At 33.6% G+C, this 21689-nt stretch overlaps 2 protein-coding genes across 4 annotated transcripts; both read left to right on the top strand.

The window, feature by feature from the left end:
* The first annotated feature begins 1662 nt into the window (after positions 1-1662).
* Positions 1663-11576, top strand: LOC108323602 (BAG-associated GRAM protein 1). Of its 3 annotated transcripts, none has more exons than XM_017556078.2 (18): positions 1663-2100; positions 2831-2881; positions 3009-3106; positions 3653-3728; positions 5005-5133; positions 5245-5291; positions 5719-5842; positions 5922-6038; positions 6434-6463; positions 6560-6659; positions 7124-7230; positions 7877-8020; positions 8103-8207; positions 8971-9117; positions 9350-9403; positions 10296-10359; positions 11162-11223; positions 11316-11576. In XM_017556078.2, exons 1-18 carry the CDS (start codon positions 1906-1908, stop codon positions 11430-11432), a joined length of 1767 nt encoding a protein of 588 aa, XP_017411567.1. In that variant the 5' UTR covers positions 1663-1905; the 3' UTR covers positions 11433-11576. The 3 variants fall into 3 exon arrangements, with proteins under 3 accessions (XP_017411567.1, XP_017411574.1, XP_017411581.1); XM_017556085.2 differs by having other exon boundaries at positions 1965-2100; positions 2811-2881; XM_017556092.2 differs by having other exon boundaries at positions 2012-2100; positions 3013-3106.
* Positions 11577-16670: 5094 nt separating this feature from the next.
* On the top strand, positions 16671-19289 carry LOC108332717 (uncharacterized). The gene is made up of 4 exons (XM_017568031.2): positions 16671-16890; positions 17080-17138; positions 17927-18108; positions 18935-19289. Exons 1-4 carry the CDS (start codon positions 16719-16721, stop codon positions 19005-19007), a joined length of 486 nt encoding a protein of 161 aa, XP_017423520.1. The 5' UTR covers positions 16671-16718; the 3' UTR covers positions 19008-19289.
* The last annotated feature ends 2400 nt before the right edge of the window (positions 19290-21689 follow it).

Raw genomic sequence — 21689 nt, 5'->3', positions numbered from 1 at the left:
AGATCCACTTAGAAAGATTCTCTTATGCTCAAGTCACTAAGAGAGTTATAATCTATAAATGGGAGTGATAATGATTATGAAGTGTGTATCACTTAAGAGATACTAATTGTATTTATAAGATTAATAATGTGAACCTATACTCTTATTAAAATAATAATAATAATATAATAAATAGTAACATAATGATAAATAATAACTAATTAAAATCTTGTTATAATATATAAACATGGTTTAAATAGATGTAAATTAAGTTATTCCGTTATAAATAGGCTTAAAAGAATTTATTAAACAATGTTATTTAATATGTTTTTGAATCGGATAGGAACAAAGTGTTTTTAGTATAAACAATAGACAACTTTAAAAAAAATAAAACTTCTTAAATTGTGCAAAAAGCTAAACAACTAATCTAGATTTATGTTAGTTGGTTGAAAATGTAGATAAAAAAAATGTAAGAAAGGTAGAACTCTTTTACCTTATGCAATAATAATATGGTTAAAGGATACGAATTAACTCTTTGTTTTAGTAGGTAATGTTACTCTGGACTTAATAATTTTATTCTTTTTAACTTCTGTAAAGATAATATAGTTAAGGCATGAATTAACTCATAGTACTATTAGTCTATGAGGCTCAATAATTTTATTCTATAACATGCTACATAAACTTCTATAATATTCCAACATATTTAGAAATAAAGAGTCTAAATTTTCCAGAAGAAATTTCTATTTTATGCTTTTTAATATCCTTTTGTAATTTCTTTATTCTTACTTTTATTACTCTCTCTAAATATTTATTTTACATTTTTCTTTTTATCTTTTAATACTTAGTTTTCTTTTGAGGTTGTCAACACACTTTTTTTACAATATTTCTCGTAATATTCTAATGACGGTTTCTTTTTATTATAATAGTAACTGTTTTTCTCAACTGTGTTAATTATTTTTATCACTGAACACACAAATACCACTGTACTATATTTGTACTGATACCTATACAGTTATTGTAATGTTTATATTATTCTAAAACTTTTTTATTTGACATATTGAATATATTTTAATACTCATATAATTTAAATATAAAATATAGATATATCAAATTATATTATATATATAATTAATTTTTTTAATATATACCAGATTAATCAATTTAGCTAACAGTTTATCCGTTCCATCATTGACTCATTAGTCTAGGATCTCAATTGATTCAATAATGGATCGATTTTGATGACATTGCATCCAGTACTATAAGTTTCTTTGGAAGTCTTTTTGAGTTGAAAGAAGAGGAAAAAAAATAATAACAAAGAGGGTAAAATACGTGAAATTTTTTTATATACGGTCATAAATTATATTTATTAATTTAATAATCGAACTGACTAAAAAAATAACTTTAAAAATGTACTTTTCTCTTGAATCTAAATTGTAATATTGTTTATTCATCCACGTGAATGTCACACACTTATATGTTCTCATAATTAATTCGGAATATAATTATTTATTTATATTTTAATTTGAGTTAATGAAATATTTACAAGCATGATATTCAAGATTATAATCGTGATATAAAATTATGATTACGCTAATTTCATGAAATAAAATTAGGAATAATAATCGGCTATCTAAAAGTCTAAATTCCGTATTTTTTTATTTTTTTGTTATCCTTGCCGTTTAGTTCATTCGGGCAAGAAAAAAAAGAAGGCAAGAAGACGAGTGCAGTTGTTTGACACTTCGCACTCTCTTTCTTTGGCTTCCAACGGTCCAACTTTGACTCTCTTTGTTCTTTCATCAACTTCCTCCTTCCTCTTCTTCCCATGGCTTGGCAACATTCCCTAAACCCTAGAACAACTCCTTCACCGCTCTGTTTCTGATTCGTCAGTTGCTCTCTCCGTTTACGTTGCCACTTGCGACCATCACTATGAACTGGACCGTTGATCCCGCGCTCTTCGCTTTTCTTTTTCCCTCTCTATGGGAGATCAAAGTCGCCGTCGCCGCCGCTGTCTTCGTCTTAATCGCCTATCGCTTCTTCGCCGCCCGAACCGGACACTTCCACGCCGATCCGTCGCTTCCCGACAATTCCGCCACAGTCGATGTCGCCGACGATAAGGACAAGGTTATTTTCGTTGTTTTCTGAGTTCTTCGGTTACTTCCGCGCTTCCAATGCTTCGTTACTATTTATATCGTGTATTTTTTAAATCATGGAAGAATTTCGGAGATTCGTTTTCTTTAATCTTTTCTGGCGATCACTTGTGTTGTGTTCTATAGAATGATCTTGCAGTTTAATTTTGAATTCCTTTTGTTTATTTTTATGGTTTTAGCGGAATTGATCGGTTTCTCTGAAGTGGAGCAGTTGTGTGAATTCAATTGTGTTGAGTTCGTTATAATTGTGAATTGTGATCACTAGTTCGTTTGTTGTCTGTCAAGAATGGAAGTACTGGTAATGGCTTGAAATCCTCGTTATAGTTGCTTCACGGAGCAATTTTTAACTGGTTGAAGTTTAGTTTTTCTCTACTACGAGTTCGTTAGCATTGTAAATTGTGATCACCGGTTCGTTTGCAGACGTGGCTTGTCAAAAATGGAAATGCTGTTAGGGTTTATAACTCAGTGGCTCAAATTTTTTGCTAGTTACTTCATGGAGTAATTTTGAATTTGGTTGTCATTCAGTTTTATCTCTGATAGGAGTTCCTTAGGATATGAATTGCTGTCACTAGTTATTTTGAATTTTTGTCAAGAACTTAAATACTGTTTGGGTTTATAACTTAGTGCCTCTAGATTTTCCTGTCAGTTGCTGTGTGGTGTAATTTTTAACTTGTTGACATGCAGTTCTGCACTTATTTTTGTAGATGGAGCAGCCTAAAGTGGATTCTCAAGCCAGTTCAGCGTACTTGATCAAGGTATAGGTTTTCTAGCAATATATAGTCTGGACCTCCTTCCCCATGGAATAAGGCAATTTGTCTTGCACTGTATATATGCTGGAATTTATTGATGATATGTGGATTTGTTTTCAAATTCTCTTTGAAGTTAGAACTATTGGCTGCTAAGAATCTTGTTGGTGCAAATTTAAATGGCACATCGGATCCTTATGCTATCATCACATGTGGCAATGAAAAGCGATTCAGGTTTGTTGATCTAGTTATTTCCCTCCTTTATTTGAATTTATCACTCCAAAAATTTGCGGGGAAGAGGAAAATTGTATCTTAAGAGGAGGGGGGAAGGGGAGGGAGGTGTAGGGGGATTTTTTTCCATCTGGAGCCATTGGCTTTTTAGTTTAGAGCTCTCTACTGTAAATCAGCCTTAGTTCTCCTACTTTCTTTTGTAGAGGAATTTAGTTTGTAGCTAATATTATTTGTACTTTGCAAGTTTAGAATTAATCAGGAGGAGTAATACTATGATGCTTGGGAATAAGTGTACAACACCCATATATCTATGTGATTGCATGCATACATATGTAATATGTATTGTTTCATAAAGATTTTTTTACTTTAATGCACGTAGTATCTGAATTGACCATAGAATGACAAGAAAATAAGGAATGTGCGCTGTCAGAGTCTGTTAGATGTTTTAGAACGGATATGATAATACTTTTCTCATACTCAGCATATCTTCCCAAAAGAAAATTTTTTTTTTCTCAACATTGTTTATTGGGCTCTGGTGTGGTGATGCAGTTCCATGGTCCCTGGTTCAAGAAATCCAATGTGGGGTGAGGAGTTCAATTTTTCTGTTGATGAACTTCCTGTCCAGGTATCTGACATTTTCTATCACATATGTGTCAAATTGGAGTAATTATCACCTATTCATGATTTTTGTTTTAATTTTAAACTTTTCTTCTAAGAACATGCTCAGTATTCTTTTCTTTCTGTTTGTTTTACCGTGATTTATGTCTTAGAGGACAAATTTTCATGTAATGTAATAATATATATGTTTTGCAGTGGATAATGCTTCTATCTAATTGTTTTGATGTATGAGTAGATTTTATCTCATGGACAATGCAACCTATTCACTACAATGAAATGAAACTATTTTATTTCCAATGTAATTAATGAAAAAAGATTTGTCAGGAATAATGTATTAGAGAGAAATTTGGGGCAACAACTACTCTGGAGAAGACAGTGGAGTCTCATCTTAGGTGGTTTGGGCATATGTGGTGAAGACCTGTAGAAATCCTAATAAAATAAGGAAAGAGTAGAAAAGATGGAGGAGGATAGTTTGTTAGGATATGAGGAGAGGGGATGGATGTTAATTTTATAGATTAAGCATTAGCTCTTTGTGAAAGGAAATCCTTTGTGGAGGGGAAACTCTTGGAGGACAGAGTGCTGTCTTCTTGTTGTTGTTTGTAATTAATAATCTTTTACTTATTGGATTCTGGTTTTCTGTTTTCAAATAAATTTAAGGCTTAAATAAGTTTTTAGCTTTTAATTTGTTGTAAATACGATCTTGGTCCAACTGATCTTTAGTCCTTTTAAATAAGGAAAGAAAAAAAAAAACTTCTTCAGTCCTTCTACCCAAACACAGTCTACCTAAATGTCATGAAAATTAATACTTTGAAAGGAAAGTAAATGTGTGGTATGGTGTTTGATGATAAGAATGCAAGATTTATCATGTCAAAGACTTGTGATCCATCAGCCATGAAGTGAAATGTTTGACAGTAATTGGGAGAAACTAAAACAAGCTTTTTTTCCAATTACTGGTACTAACATGACTAATTTAAATCTGGAGGACCAAAAATAAGCTTACTGCAACTTTGAGAGTTTAGTGTAGAAATGCATTTTCTTTTGTAAACTCAGACAAAGAAAACTGTTGAGAAGAATAATGAAAATAAATATGCCTATGCAAGCGTAACTTTCTGAAGCTAATTATAGTGGTCAAACATAATTTCTTTTGAGCATGTTCTGGGATTGATATCTATAAATGAGTGCCAGCATAACTTGCATTATGTTAGACAAGCTTCTTATTTGACAGATTATATCTATTATGTAGGTTTTCGTGAAACTGACTTCTTTCCCTGCTGACGTAGCAGATCAATGTCACAATTTATGATTGGGATATAATTTGGAAAAGTGCTGTTCTTGGTTCAGTGACTGTTCCGGTTGAAAGTGAAGGTCAGACTGGGGCAGTGTGGCATACTTTGGATAGTCCATCAGGGCAGGTAACCTCTTGTCAGAAGAAATTATGTTTGGTTTTAAAGGTTTTATTATTTTGGTTCTATTAGGTTTTTATGTCTCAAAAGTATGATTATTAACATGTAACTGCGTGGCAGGTTTGTCTTCATATAAAAACAATAAAACTATCTGGAAATTCTTCCAGGTGAGCCTTTTGGTATTATTTTAAAAAAATGTATGTATTATATACTTAATGTTAGTGCTACATACTTTGGGTGTTATATTATTATTGTTAGAATAGGTAATCTTAAATAGGCTTTATTGAAATGATGCTGTGTTCTATGTGCTGTACCTAGTTTCTTGGTGTGACCTTTCTCATTTTTTTGTCTTCCCTCTCATTTTATCTGAACTACAAATGTCATTATAAATATGAGAACATAAGAGAGGGGAATCATTTGTTTTCTATTTGTATTCATCTCAAGTATTTTTATTATTATTATTATTATTATTATTATTGTTATTATTATTGGTAGTTCCTGCTTCATCTATTACTATATTTTGATTATTATTATTATCATCATCATCATCATCATTTACTGGTCTCTTTCTTATAGTCATAATTGCTCTTATAGGATAAATGGATATGGAGGAGCCAACCCCCGAAGAAGGATCCCACCCTTGGAAAGACAGGGGCCCACTGTAGTCCATCAAAAGCCAGGGCCTCTTCAGACAATATTTTCTCTTCATCCAGACGAGGTTACTGATGGAATTTGTTCTGGTTAACAATTACTAATATAGAATTTTGCTGATCTGACAAGTGAGGCATATTTTTCAGGTTGTTGATCATAGTTATTCTTGTGCACTTGAGAGGTCATTTTTGTACCATGGTCGTATGTATGTCTCAGCATGGCACATTTGTTTTCACTCCAATGTGTTCTCAAAGCAAATGAAGGTAAGACTGTACTTCTGTTTTGTCAAGTTTGAGTACTGAACACTATTGCATACTATATTGTTTCTTGTTCAAGGTTGTTGATCCATCATTCATGTTGGCTGTTTTAGTTTTATGATTTTCTGATAATGTTTCAAGATTAAAATTTTGAGTTGAGAGTGGTTTAAATTTCATGTGAAGTTCACAGTTGTATTATTAGTCATATGGTTTACCTGGACCTTTATTTTTTTATGCAACAACTGTATTATTAATATATACTACTGTTGGAAAAAAGCTTTCTTATACTTATCGACACTGCCAATCTGTTATTTGCTATTATTCTTTGTTTTTTTTTTGCATTTTTAGTTTTTTTTTTCTAGTTTTGGTTATAATGTTAATTTCTTTGGAATATTTGACAGGTGCGTATTCCATTTGAAGATATAGATGAGGTATGATCTCAAATTCTTTTTTTCTTCCCTTCCTCACTAAATATTTCAGTGAAATTAAAACTTCCATCTGGTGTAACTATTCTACTTTTTCTTAAGATTCGACGGAGCCAACATGCATTTATTAATCCTGCTATAACAATTATACTTCGCATGGGTGCTGGTGGACATGGTGTCCCTCCTTTGGGAAGCCCTGATGGTTAGTAATTTGTTTGAAACAATTAGTTCTTTATTTACTCGGAGGAACTGTATTTCTAATTTTTGATTCAATTCAATGCATGTCCTATTTTTTTGTAAATATGTCAATCCAATTAACTAAGCTTGTCCATATTTTATACAAATAAATCAATCCAATTAAGTTCAAGGGATTGCATCCACTTGCCACTATGGTTATCACATTCTCTATATGTATCACAACACTTCATTTGTTGCCTGGGGATTTTCCTTTATTGTTGAATGACTTTCATTTTTTCATAATACTGATGTATTACTGTATTGCTGGATACTGTTTGTAATGTTATTCTGAATTTTTATAGCATTTCTTTTAAAAAATTACTGTTTATGGTTTTCTTTAATGAATAAAAGTGAGCACTGCGTATTATCACCAATGACCTTTGTTAGATAATTGGATTAGGTCTGCATGTTTCTTGTTTATTATTTCAGGTAGGGTCAGATATATGTTCGCATCCTTTTGGAACAGGAATCATGCATTCAGAAATCTCCAGCGTGCTGCGAAGAATTTCCATGAAATGTTGGAAGCTGAGAAGAAGGTTACAGCTCTTACCTAGTCAATTTGGTTTTGTCGGCTTTGAATAAGTTGCATTTTATTGTAAAACCTTTAAGAGATTCAAATATAGGAGTTTGACTCCTCTACTATGATGGGTACTCTTTTGAGGGTATCGTTATTGTTTACTATTCCCTCTGAAGTGCACCCATTACATTGACTAGTTATAAAATCTTTATGCCTTTTAGTTAGGGAACTTGTTATGAAGCTGATACATGCGTTGAGATGGAAAAAACAAGGGACATTTGATGAATTGTGTGTTCCTGATCTATGCAGGAAAGACTCTTATTTATGATGAGTGATAAATACAATGGATAAAGGTTATCCTAATTGACATAATTACATGCAGCGCATATCTCTTATTATCCCTATTTATAAATTTAACTTAATCACCAACACCGCCTCAAGTTTGAATTCTTGCTATGTATGTAACTAATTCAAAGATCTCTCAATGGTTTTTATTGAGGATATTTTCCAATTGATCTTTGATAAACCCAAGGATGATGTCTCTAGATGAGATCTTACCCATGATGATATGTATTTAGTCTTAATTTGCAAATAGAAGTTGATGTGCATATATTTGTTTTCTTTTCCGTTCAAGCAATTAAGTGTTCTTGTTAATTATTATATAGGAAAATGCAGAGTCAGAGCAGCGTGCACATAGCAGTTCTGTAAGAGGCAATAAACTGTTGGATAAGGCTCCTGTAGAAAGCATATCAAAAACTGGAAAACTTCCACATTTTATCAAAGAAGAGGCGTTAGTTGGTATATACAATGTAGGCATTGTTTTCATCTTTTATCTTCATGTGTTTAACTATTAGTTTAATTGTTTACACATAACCGGTGATTCTTCTACAGGATGTTTTTCCGTGCACAGCAGAGCAGTTTTTTAACTTATTGTTGAATGACGGTTCAAATTTTACTAGCAAATATCGTTCAGTACGAAAGGACACTAATCTTGTGGTAAATTTTCTTCAACTGCTATTGTGATTCCTTATGAAAGCTGTGAATTTCTCATGTGGAGTTATAATGGAAATCAAATGTGAAATAATAAAAAGCTTACTTATTCATGTGTCCCCAGCAGACACTAATCTTGGTGTTTTTGTAAAATTTGATGAACTTTTATTGGCTAATGCTGAAAGCATAGCTAGATGCACAATGAAATATTGTTCAGTTAAGATCCTCATTTTAAACGTATTCCCTTTTTGTGTTGGACATTCTCATATGATCTTGTTGTGGTTATGTCAGAGTAGTTTTACCAAGGTTCAGCATGTTCACAGGGAACCCTTGAACGTATGATAAATTTGAAGTTATAATGTCTAGTAATGTGGTTTATAGTGTTTTGGACTCTCCAATTACAAGAGCTAGCTTTCTTTCTAAAATTGATATGCATATACACTTTCTACTCATATAGTCAAAAGAAAATCCTTTGATGTCAATGTTTGTCTCAAAAGCTCAGGTTTAGATTTAACTCTTCCCTTGATTCCTCAATTAGAATATACATTCACAAACGGTGGTCTCACTGCTAGGAGTTCTCATACTGTTGGTTACTCTATCAATCATTTGCAAATGAATTGTAGATCTCTCCTTTTTCCTTAGTAGATATTTCTTTTATTGAATAAAGTACAACTTTATATTTGTTTGTTTTCCATGTATTTATCTTTTGATAGCCAAGTGATTTTGGGTCTTAAGTTGTTGGTTTGCTCAATGGTTATGCTATTTACAGATGGGTCAGTGGCATACAGCAGACGAATATGATGGTCAAGTCCGAGAGATAACCTTCAGATCACTTTGTAACAGCCCTATGTGCCCTCCAGATACAGCCATGACAGAGTGGCAACATCATGTTCTAACACCAGACAAGAAAAACCTGGTTAGGCTGTTGTTTTTATTCATTACATACTATGCAATATCAAAGAGAATATAATGATAAATGATTATGTTTTAATGTTGATAGCTTTTTTTTTGTGGTCTAGTTAACATCATTTTCTTTTGCAACTCATCTCCTTTCCTTCTTCTAGCAGCCTCTGTTCCAAAAGAAGAAGCAAACTTTTTCTTAGGTGTGTTCAAAGTAACTAATGAGATGCTTTTGTGACTTCTTTTAGGTGTTTGAGACTGTGCAGGAGGCACATGATGTTCCATTTGGATCCTATTTTGAGGTTGGGAATACTTTGAATATCTTATCTGGATACTCGTCTGTTTTCTGTACATTCTTCTTTCAATATACTTTTGTTCCTGTGATCCGATTTGAATCATTCTATGTCTAAATATATTTTTATTATTCATTAGTTTAATGGAGGAAGATTCACGTATAATATGTGCAGTCAAGAAAGTTATTGCCTGAATACGATGCTCTGTCATTTAAGAGTCTGCATTGCTCGTAAACCATATTGTACTGATTGTCCTAAATTTAATCTTTAAACTTGATGGTATGACGAAGGAAGGAACAAGAGAGTGCTAGACACATACTTATCAAGTTCTTTAAAAATAATTCATTTAATAGAATCCTTATTGCAAAATTGATTTTGACTAACATTGCAAATGTGACACTAGAGTTAATCCATTATCTTACCCTCTGAAGTTCCATTGGTATTGCACATAGCACATTTAGAATATGTGAAGCTGCAACCCACCAAACAACTATCGAACAATAATATTCTAGCTTTTGTTATGGTGTACGCTCCTGTGTACTTACTACTATGCCTTGTTAAAGAAATGCCAACCAGAAAGGGAAGGATAGTTGGCACTTTTTAATATTGATGTAAAAACACTTACTATCATCAGATGTTCATTTGTGACTTTCCTAGCAAAAGGGAGAAAGAACAAGTTCTAACTTTCAAAAATACCTTTTTATAAAGTCCTAGATGTTAAACTCTGAATTGGAAGGATTAAAGTTTGTAACTAAGGTATGAAATATTGAAATATAATATTAACATACCAATAATCGTCCCTCCTTCATGAATCTGTGATGTGTTTGTCTCCCAGTATATTGTTTCTAATGTTATATTATATTTTTATGATTAAAGATGGTTTATGTTTTTGGTCCGTTAGGTACACTGTAAATGGAGCTTGGCGACAATTAATGAAAGCTCGTGTAATCTGGACATTAAAGTGGGTAAGTTGTGGTTGAAACTCCTGATTGTCCCATTCACTTCTTATTCCCTATTTAAGTGTGTCATTGATGATGCAGTCTTCTGCTAATCACCAACCACAAAAAAATGCTGACTATAAAAACCCATGATATTATTTGTTGTTTTGGATTATTTCCACGATTTTTTCCCTGCTGAATGATTTGATTTGAAACTATTTTCTCAGCTAAGCTTTATTCACATAACACCGTGCTAGACAGCATTTCCAGGCACACACCCATACATATTGTCTGTTTGTTATTATTATTATTATTTTTTTCTGTAAGTCGTCTACTCAGTTTTCTGTAAGTCGTCTACTCTTCCACTTTTTTTTTTTTTTTTTTTTTTCCTTTTTGGTGGGTGATCGTGTTTTGAAAGTCCTGATTCTGCTGTACTTGTTCAACCTTTCTGTTCTGTTTTGTTCTGATTTTTTTTCTTGGCTTCATTAATGATCCTTCATGTCCTGTGCAGCCACAGAATCATCCACTTGACTTTTCCTCATAATGTGTTTAATTTAGACTAACTTGTTTAGCACCTACATATTTGGTAACATAAATTGTTTAACTTGCCTCTGGTCTATATAGAATAATATACTGGCCATCCTACTTCCTCACTAGAGCGATTTCGGGTTTGATTGTTCTGTCACTATCTGGCTTTGAGAACCACATTATGATTAGCATGTTAGAATCAGGCGCAAGCTAAAATTCCATTCCAGGACATCAAGAAGGGAAGCCAATAGAAATATTAAAGTAAAAAATAAAACCCGAGTAATTTCCTTCTTTCTTACAGGTGCACATTTCAAGAAATGGTGTGTTATGCAATCCAAAATAAAGTCGGGGGCAGTCAATGAGGTTGGTTGTTGACAGTTATTTCATATCTAGTAGTTTCAAGCTGCAGGTATTAACAGCGTTTAATTAAAAATAATTGTTGTTTAACAATGTAGTACAAGAAAGAAGTTGAGGTCATGTTAGATGTTGCTCGATCGTTTATAAAATCAAATACTTCTAATGGCGAGAACGATGAGGTCTCTTCGCCCCTTGCACTGACCCCGGGAAGCTGATATTTTTGGGAATCTCAAGATTATGATTTTATTTATCTGTGCAATATTGTAACTTTTTTTTTTCTTTTTTCATGTAACACGCATAGCCGAATATATCTGTATATGTATATTTTGAATGCAATAGTTTTTTTTTTTTTTTGTGTATCTCCGTTGGAAAATTTTGGAGGGGGATTCTGCTGCTTTTTATTTTCCTTATCGAAACGCTTTTTATGGAAAATGAGAATTTCCTCATTTCTTCGAATTACTATAAAGTTTTTTCATCCAAGAAAAATAACTATCTAGCACTCTGTTGATAAAGAATTTTTGTAGAGCAGTTATGCGACATGCGTAAACAATGGAGTGAGCAATTGGCTCTTGGCAGTTTCTTCCTGCACCATCGTATTCTTTAAAATTTAACTTTTATTCTTTTTAAAATTTAACTTTTTTCTTTTAATGTGTTTTGAAATACACAATCCAAAAATATTCTATAATATACAATCTGAAATATAAAATTTATATTTCAGATTTGTATATTCTGAAATGAAGAAATACTATTCTAAAATATAATTCAGAATATAAATTTGTATTTTGGATTGTATATTTTGGAATCTATATGACGGTGGGGATGAAAGGACAAAGAGAATGTCGATGGAGGAAAAAGAAGAGGAAGAAAGAATGGAAGGAGGGCGCCCAACGAGAGAATTTTGCGTTCAGAGCACTCCAAGTCAGAGGCTATTGTATCCACAAGTGTCCAACAAAGGTTTCAGGGGCCCAGCGACGATGCTACGACGCCTAACTGTAAAACCTAGCGTCCAATAAAGCCCAAATCAGTATCCATGTGTTTGTCTCTGTCAGAATTGGAGCATAGTGATTGGAATAGGAACGAATTATCCTATCTTCTAGAAGGCTTACACTTGTACTTTCTTTATTTAGTGTCTTATAATTATGAGTTAACTTTGTTTAGTTTGGATTAAGTTTTAGGTCAATTGACCCTACACTATAAGTAAGGGATTGCCTCTCATTGTGAGACAATTTGCATTGAGAATAAAAATCTTTTACACATTCTTATGTGAGAAATAAAGTACAAGTCTATAATAAAATCTTATCTTCGGTGTTCTGTTCAGATCAAGTGGCAACACACTTATCATTCATTTTGGCATTATCCTCAAGTGACTTGGCTTCCTTTATTTTCTCCATCCAATATATGCATGCAACCATCTCTCTTCTTCATTTATCTTCTTCGTTCTCCATCCAATCTATACATTCAACTATCTCCTTTCTTCATTTATCCTTTTCGTTCCAGCTCACGTTTTTCCCTATCCGTGGCTAATGTCTTTGGGTCTTGAAATGACATGAGTTTCTTTTCTCTTTCCATTCTATAATGTCTATTAAATCCCTCTTTCATTTAATATAAATCTTCACACCTCCTAAGAATTTTTCTCTTAATTTTCATATTGCTAGCTACATATGAACCAATTACTCATTATTTGGTATCAAAGCCTAGGTTTTGATGTAAATGTGCTTATCTGAATTTGTGAATTTCAGTACCAGTTCATGGTTAATGTTCAGTGCATTCAATTTCACCTATATGCTTATTTTTCAACAACAAAATGGTCATGGGTGCTTGAATCTCTATTTGGTGTTTTTAGTTTTAGTTGTTGGTATCCATTACTTTCTCATGTGATTATTCTATTCAGTGAAGTGTAGAAATTCTAGTACATTTGACATTAAATTGAGTTGTCATTCAATCATTAGTTCATTCAAGCATGTGATACTGTTATGCTTGATTTTGATTTAGTTGTGTAGTGGTTTGTGTAAGATTCGAGAAAATTTAGTGATGTGAACATACTAAGTATTTATTAATAAGAGGGAATATACTTTTAATCGGTAATATGTAGCTTAGTTGTGTGATGGTCATGTACTTAAATCCCATATGTGCATGTTATGTTTTACTATGTGAGGGTCATGTATGTGTCATGTGTCATACTTCCATTGGAGATGATTTGGCTTTAGTAGTGACCACATGACACTTTAGGAATGGAGATGATTCTCCTTAGTTAGTGGTCACATGTCCTTCCCTCATTAGAGAGGATTTGTGGACATTTGTCCACCACTCCTTAGAGAACCACTTTCTCGGTCTATTGAGCCTTGGAAGAGAAGGCATGCAAAGTTTTGATTTTTAGGAGACATCCTTAACCTATAAATAAAGGTGCTTCTCTCATGTAATCATATTTGTTTTTGAGTAATGTTATGCTGCCCATTTTGACTCATAATACTCAACTTAGATCACAAGACTAGAACATCCCATGAGGTCCCATTAGTAGCCTTCCTTTAGAGTTGGCATAACCTCTTTATGAGCCTCCAAATACCATACCACCAAAATACCACCACTTAGCCGTGAGCCTTTCTCCCTTTTCCAACCATAGCTTTCGCTTTCTTGGTCCTTGCCCACCATTGTCTATACCAATATCACCTAAGGAACCTTCACCACAACATCTCTTCTAGCTTTGGCCCAACCTAACTTGAAGGGGTTGTTATCATCTTGGTACATGATCAAACTCAATCTCATCAAACCATTCTAAAAGGTTCTTCACCATGTGAAAATATTTTGGTAAACAGGGCTCCTTAGTTTGATAACTTCCTTTTACTTGGCCTGTGATGGGCTGGGAATCGTTGTAGTAACGTAGCTTCTGCATTCTAACCTCATGGTCTAGTTATAGCCTAACAATGAAGGCCCCATACTCTGCTTGGTTGTTTGACACACTAAAGTTAAAGTGGATAACTTATTCTAGAATGAAATCGTTGGGTCCTTCTAGAATAATGCTAGCACCACTGTTTTTCTTATTAGAAGACCCATTGACACTCAAAGACCACCATGTGAGTTATTTTGCTTTGGTTGGGAGGTTGATGAGGAAATCTGCTAGGAATTGCGACTTCATTGGTCCTCTTTTTTAATATGTAAGTCCAAAATCGGAGAGTTCCACCCTTTAAGTCGTCATGCATCCTGCTAGTTGTGGCTTCTATAACGTTTGCTTATGTGATAATCTATGCGGATACAAATATTGAGATTACGAAAGTAGTGTCTCAACCTTCGAGCTGAGAAGACCAAAGCTAGGACCAACTTCTTTGTGGTTTGGTACTGCTCTTCCGTGAGCTGGAGAGTTTGACTTGTGAAGTGTATCAAGTACTGCTTCTTGCCTCCATGACGAGGATCAAGCTGATCGTTGAGTGTGATACGAATGGATATAGTGCCCAAAGGTTGGTTTGGCTGAGGACTGTTGAGAACAAGAAGTGCAACAACTTCCCTATTTTATTAGAAAGTGAGTTTATGCCTAACTCATCCCCACAAAACCGGCTTGTAAGGTGAGGTTTGCACCTCACTTATATATTATAATTTGGCCTTATCTCTAGGCGATGTGGGACTTCCAACACACCCCCTTCACGCCGAGGTATAGACATCTCGTGCGTGATAGTAGAAATTGGGTGGTCCGATAGCGGCCCGATTGCGGGTGGAAGAGAAGAATAGAATGCCCACTTAGAACTCGCTAGGATAGGCTCTAACCATGGCTCTGATACCATATTAGAAAGTGGGTTTTAAGCCTAACTCAACCCCACAAAACCGGCTTGTAAGGTGAGGTTTGCACCTCACTTATATATTATAATTTGGCCTTATCTCTAGGCGATGTGGGACTTCCAACACACCCCCTTCACGCCGAGGTATAGACATCTCGTGCGTGATAGTAGAAATTGGGTGGTCCGATAGCGGCCCGATTGCGGGTGGAAGAGAAGAATAGAATGCCCACTTAGAACTCGCTAGGGTATTTAGCTGTTGGAACATAGTCTCACACTCTTCAATCCAAGCGTAGGTTTGAGGCCCCTTTAATAGTTTGGAGAGGGGCCTTGCCTTCTATAATAGGCATGGTAGATAACATAGAGAAAACATTTTCTTTATAAAAATCTTTGTGATAATCCATTATCACCTTATAGTAATCGATTATCACCTCGAAAAAAAGTTTTTTGAATAATTTATGTGTTAATCGATTATCAGTGACAATTTCGTCAAAACTCTTAAGTTACTTGACCTAATTTTCAAAAATAAGAATCTATATATTTTACCTAAACCTAGTTTGAGAAACAACTTTTCATTTAAAGGGTTTAGTGCTACTGTCAAAGAAACTCCGTGTTTTGTGAAAAGAAGCTTTGTAAGACACAGGGTGGATAGGGCGAGAACTTTCACTAAGTTTAATTTTGAGTGATTGAGTGTTGTTTCTATTGCTAGAAAAAAATGATCATCCTTTGTGTGTTTTAAAGGAAGTGTTTTCATTCTTTGTGTGATTCAAGGAATGTGTTGTACATCTCTTATCTTGAAGAGATGTTTTCTAAACCTTAACTTTATTCTCTGATTGTAAGTGTGGTTATTGGTTAATCTCTCTTTAATAAAATAGGAAATTTTTAAAAGACACAATTTATTAAAGAAACCAATTTTTCTCCTCTTGGTTTTTGTCCAAACACAATTATTCCGTTGTATGATTCTAACACAATCTAGCCTGGGAAAGGATAGACAAATAATGACACAAGAAACAAAGATTAACACTTATCATGATATTGGTCGAACACTTCATTCCCTAGATACCTCATTATATTATACTCTTTCATTTATGACATTTTATCTATTTCATCACATATTTTATTCTAATACTCTATATTTTTAAAGTCATTACAAACCAACTCAATAACTTCTAATGTCATAATGGATTATCAATATATAACGTAAAATGAGATTTAATACTTTATAAATTTAGAAAAATTTATATTTCAAATTATATAATATTTAAATGTAAATCACATTTCAATTTGAATTGTTTAATATAAAATGTAAATTTTCAATTTGGATTCAACTCAAAATACATAAAATTAATATTTATTTATTTCAAATTTGTAATCCAATTTTCTTTTACAAATAGCACAATCTAAAACTATAATTCAAACATCCAAAACAACTTACTCACATCAAATATATATCGTAAAAACCTCTTACCCCACACACTTAAGCCAACTACGAACCACAAACAATAGGCACTCACTACCACCAAGCCACCTAGCTGCCTCCACCGAGACACAAACCAAAACAATCCAACAAACATTGCATTTTTATTAATTTCAGTAAGAGTATAATTGGTATTTAAGAAAATAGAGGGTGCAGGAAGAAAACATGGGGTGAAGAAAAGAATGGCCCTAACATGATAATTGAAGTAAGAGAACCAAGCCTTTTCACCTCCCTTACTGTCACCGGTTCGATTGGAAGAGATGAAGGGTTTGATGGGTGGCTATGGCGTTGCCCTCATTATGGTGGTGTCGGTGTTGAGTTTACGTGCGTCATCGGAGCAACTCAGTTCGAGAGAATGCGAGAATCTTGGTTTCACTGGACTTGCCTTGTGCTCTGACTGTAACACTCTCTCCCAGTACGTCAAAGACGAAGGTCAATACATTCCGATCTCTCTCTCAATCAATCACTTATTATTCAAATTCAATTTTTCTTTGTTTTATATATTCCAATTTAATTGTTATTATGTTGCTCGGTGAAGCGCGATTAGAGTTGCAGATTGGTTAGTTAGGGTTCTGTCAGAGTTAGCACAAGAATAGTTCTAAGCTTGAAATTCGCTTGCAGAGTTGGTATCGGATTGTCTCAAGTGTTGCACGGAAGACTCCGATGATGCCACTACCAAGGTATGATTCGTTTTGGTTGGACAACGTGATCGCTTGCTTTGTGATCTCGACAATTATTTACTAGTTTTTCTTGTGATTGAAATGAATTTTTAGACCTAAAATAACCTGGTTGCAAATTATATAAATATGCAGCTTACCATTACTACATCAATCTTCTAAAGAAATTTGTGTCTGTTGAGGTTAAGTGAAAGTGAAAAAATTAAGGACCTGTTTGGTGTGAATAAATCCTTTTTTCTGTTTTCATTCTTATTTTTAATGCTTTAGAATGAAGTCACCTTTTACCCACTTTCTTTTCTGTCTCTAAATGTTTTTATGGGAAGTACTGAATATAGCAAAATGATTTTTAACCGATTGTTTGAACATAAGAAACAAAAACATAATACTGAAACTTTTTGTAATTATTAGTAATTAGGGGGAAATGAAAACTAGAAATATTTTTTTTACACAGACATGATCTGACCTGGTGTTTGATTAATTTTGTGTTTGCACTTGTAATTGATAAGTTTTACCGATGATTACCAAAATGTCAGAATAGTGAAAGCATCTGAACGTTGCGTTTGTCATTTCCTTCACAACATCTAGAAAACATGTAACAACATGAGAATAAGGTGGTATTATGTGGAGTTTTTTATATTTGCAAAAATAAAAACCATAATGCTTCACGAGCTTGTCTTTTCAGCAGCTCCAATTATTTTGTGATTTCAACACCACAATTTCCCCCCCTCCCCAACACACACAAAACAAAGAGGTGAAAGGTAGACATTGTCATTAATTATTTAAACTTTTAGATTACGTACTCTGGAGCTTTGCTGGAGGTCTGCATGAGAAAACTTGTTTTCTACCCTGAAGTTGTTAGCTTTATTGAAGAGGAAAAAGATCAATTTCCATCAGTAAAAGTTCAATACGTTTTTAACTCTCCACCAAAGCTGATTATGCTGGATGATGAGGGTCAACAAAAGGAAACAATCAGGTGAAATTTCACTTATTATCTGCATATTAGTACCATGCTAGCATCTTGTTAACTGTTTATCATTGGTTTTATTTTCTAATTGATAATAGGGCCTTTATTACATTGATGATTTTCTAAAAAATGCTTAGTGTTTGTTATTGAACCAAGTTCTTTCCCAGTACCAAGTCAGCTGCATAGACCAAACAATGTCATAATGTTGTATTGTGAATCTTGTCAATGAAAAAACCATTGATATTTAAATCATTCTTTAATGGTTTTCTCTATAATGTTTCTTTGAACCCCCAATAGCTCCGGCAATAGTATTTCTATCAGAAACACGAAAAGACATAATTTTGATTTACATTGTAGAATTTTTACGAATTAAATTTCAGTTAACTATAAATAGGCATTGCATTTGCAACATTTGCTTACAAGGTTTTCTAGGTCTAGGTTAGACAATACTCATTATGCACTTGATGGGTAACACTAAGCTTTTGGAGGTGCGTATATCTTAGTTGTAAGGAATTGATTTCTTCATTTAAATGAAAGAATCTAGTAAATTACTATTTGATTTGTCTACCAAAAGGAATAATTTATTAAACTTTTTGTTGATGGCTATATGGATTCCACTAAAAATGCAGCATTACCAAGAATAGCCACAATGAATTTGAAATATTTCTTGAATGTGATTCAAAAGCTATTATGCAGCCGGAGTCTCTTTACAAAAATGCGACGTGGAAAATTATTTTTGTGTACTCTCTAGGAGTTAAAGTAATCTTTTTGTTGTCTTTTGAATGAAAATGAGATTTAGCTTGTTTTTTATTGTCTTTTATTTTGTCTGTTACAGGATTGATAATTGGAAGCGTGAGCATATAGTGCAGTTCATGCGAGAGAAGGTGAAGCGTCTGGCTTCTGATTGAGAATCTTTACTCCGTTGTTTGGCATGTCCTTAGAGTTATTCCCATTTACAGAAAAAAAGTGGGGAGTATATACAGTGTGACTTTGAGAACTGCCCTGTTTACAATAACCTACAAATTTTCATTATTCTGGATTTTCAATACGACGATTTCCTTTTTCGAGATTTTGTGGCAGCTGTAAAAATGACATATCAACTGCAGTTCTGTATTATTTCACTGGGACAAGACAAACACGTTTCTGTTACAATGCGGGAATACATAATGTAATTCATTTTTAAAATAGTATATGTATGAACTGTCATGTAAATTTACTCTATTGTTTCAGCCAGCCTCTAATTCATGTTTTTTGGGAAATAGGTGTACACTTTTGAACTAATTGTGGTTTGTTATTTATAGCGTTTGCATGTGGATTGAGAAATTAGAGTAATTTATGTTGGGGTATCATATTTTAGAGATAACGTAAATGATGAATTTTTCTTCACCTTGTTACCTAATGAAAGATTCTGCAACTGAATAACAATAATCTAGATAGAAGCAAATTTAATATAGATATGATACTGAAGGGTATACCTTGGGGCTTATTAAGTTTTATTTTATTGTCATTATAAAGTGCAACCCTGGATGTTTGTTGGAGTTTCCCCCATGATGAGGATGTTGATTGATTTGGTTTAAAAGCAACACCACTTGACTTAGATTTGGTTTAAAAGCATAGCACTTCACTTAAAAAGAACGGTTAAAGTTAGTATATGTAGCAATAGCATGAGAGAGTGAAGGAGAAATGAAAAGTGTAATGTCATTTTCTTTCTTTCTTGGGTGGCTGTCATTCTCGGTATTGCCTTTCTTTGTAAATTCTGTTTCATTAGGTTTGAATATTCCTTGCTTTCAACAAACGGTTTTGGTGGATATACAAGGAAAATTTCTGTAATTACTAGTTCTATGTCCCATTATATTATCTTGTTGCAATTGGTGCTTTCATCATTTCAAAATGGCGGAAAATAAACGTTTCAGGGAACTTTCCGTGAACACATTTAAGATTTTAGAGATGCTAGAAGCGGATAGACAAGAGAATAATACTTGTTTCAAGACTTTGGAAATTGCGGTTGATACCTTGCTGAAGCAGAACATTGGTAATGGAGTGAATTTACATCGAAATGCAGAGGGAACTAACTCCGGTGGGGGTATGTCATCTCATCCACCTTTTTAGGAGCAAAATGTAAAACTTGATTTTTCTTCGACGAATGTAAAGTTCTCCACTGGATCTTCAAGGCAAATCATTCTTTTTATTATTACAATACTTCGGATGCTCAACGTCTTATGATTACAACAATTCACATAGAAAAAGGGGTAGTCCCTTGGTTTAAAAGATGACCAATAGATCTCTCTACTCCATTTCGTGCCTTATATTAGAACAGTGGCCCAAACCCATATAGCTCAATAGTTCTCTGACCATTCTAATTCCTGTACATATCTATTTATGTAAACATTTTTTCTTATGATCCTAGAGTAGATTTTATAACATTGTATTCTTTTTCTTCTGAAATCAATATACAAAATTCATTCTCAAATCATTATTTCAATGCCTTGAATATCCTCTCTTGTTTTTATTTGTTTTATGGTATTAGAGTTCCCTCCTGGAGCTATGCCTGTCGTCCTCCCATGTCTTCAACACCCACCTCCAGTCTAAAGAAAGATGATCCTTTTGATTCTAGTTCAAATGATTCATCGCTCAACCCTTCAACTCTTGATTTCATCCACTCTAGTGATGTGCTTTCCTCTGTGTCTATTACTCCTGTTCATGATGGGACCAATTATCAAACACAATGGAGATGAATTTACAACATTGGTAATCTATGTAGATGACATTGTTTTAATTGGGAACTCTGGTGCTTAAATGGCCCAAATCAAACACGTTCTTCATTCAAATTTTCGAGTTAAGGATTTAAGAGCATTAAAGGAAAGGTCTTCAATTCAAGAGGGATACTCCTACATATTTAGTTGGCTTCAGTGATGCAGATTGAGCGACTTGTGTTGACATGTGAGATCATTCATAGGTTATTGCTTCTTCATTAGGAACTCTCCAGTGTATGGAAAACAAAAGCAAAATACAATATTTCATTCGTCTTCAAAAGCGGGGTATCATGGTCTTGCTATAAATACATGTGAACTACAGTGTCTCACATATCTTCTCAATGATTTAAAAATATGTTTCTCCATCCTGCAACACTATATTATGACAACCAAAATGCATGGTATATGGCATCAAATCTAGTGTTTCATTATATTTGGAAATTGACTACCATCTGGTTCGAGAAAAGACACAAAAAGATCTAATATAGTTGCTACTAGTTCCATCCTCTTAGCCTGCTGACATGTTCACTAAGACGTTATCACATCATCTCTTCAAGTCTAATGTATCCAAGTTGGAGTTGATTGATCTTTACACACTCCAGCTTGAGGGAGGCTAACAAAACAATGATCCAAACTCGTACAACCTAATAATTCTAAGCTCATTCTAATTCTTGTAAATATCTCTTTATGTAAACATTTTCTGTTATGGTCCTAGAGTATATTCTAGAATAGTATGAGCTATCATTTGTTAGGCAAAATGTGTATATAACATTGTATTCTTTTACTAAAATTAATATACGAAATTCATTCTTAAATTATTATCTCAATTAGAAATGA

This window comes from Vigna angularis, chromosome 1, assembly GCF_016808095.1.
Source record: "Vigna angularis cultivar LongXiaoDou No.4 chromosome 1, ASM1680809v1, whole genome shotgun sequence".
NCBI classification, from domain to species: Eukaryota; Viridiplantae; Streptophyta; class Magnoliopsida; order Fabales; family Fabaceae; genus Vigna; species Vigna angularis.
The sequence above is the reverse complement of the archived record's forward strand: the minus strand, read 5'-3'. Positions and strand labels throughout refer to the sequence as shown.

Coding starts and splice junctions, on each gene's coding strand:
- LOC108332717 (XM_017568031.2), top strand. CDS start 16,719: ATGAAGGGTTTGATGGGTGGCTATGGCGTTGCCCTCATTATGGTGGTG. Junction 17,139..17,926: donor CCGATGATGCCACTACCAAG/GTATGATTCGTT, acceptor TTAAACTTTTAG/ATTACGTACTCTGGAGCTTT. Junction 18,109..18,934: donor CAACAAAAGGAAACAATCAG/GTGAAATTTCAC, acceptor TGTCTGTTACAG/GATTGATAATTGGAAGCGTG.
- LOC108323602 (XM_017556078.2), top strand. CDS start 1,906: ATGAACTGGACCGTTGATCCCGCGCTCTTCGCTTTTCTTTTTCCCTCT. Junction 2,101..2,830: donor TCGCCGACGATAAGGACAAG/GTTATTTTCGTT, acceptor TTATTTTTGTAG/ATGGAGCAGCCTAAAGTGGA. Junction 2,882..3,008: donor GTTCAGCGTACTTGATCAAG/GTATAGGTTTTC, acceptor TTCTCTTTGAAG/TTAGAACTATTGGCTGCTAA.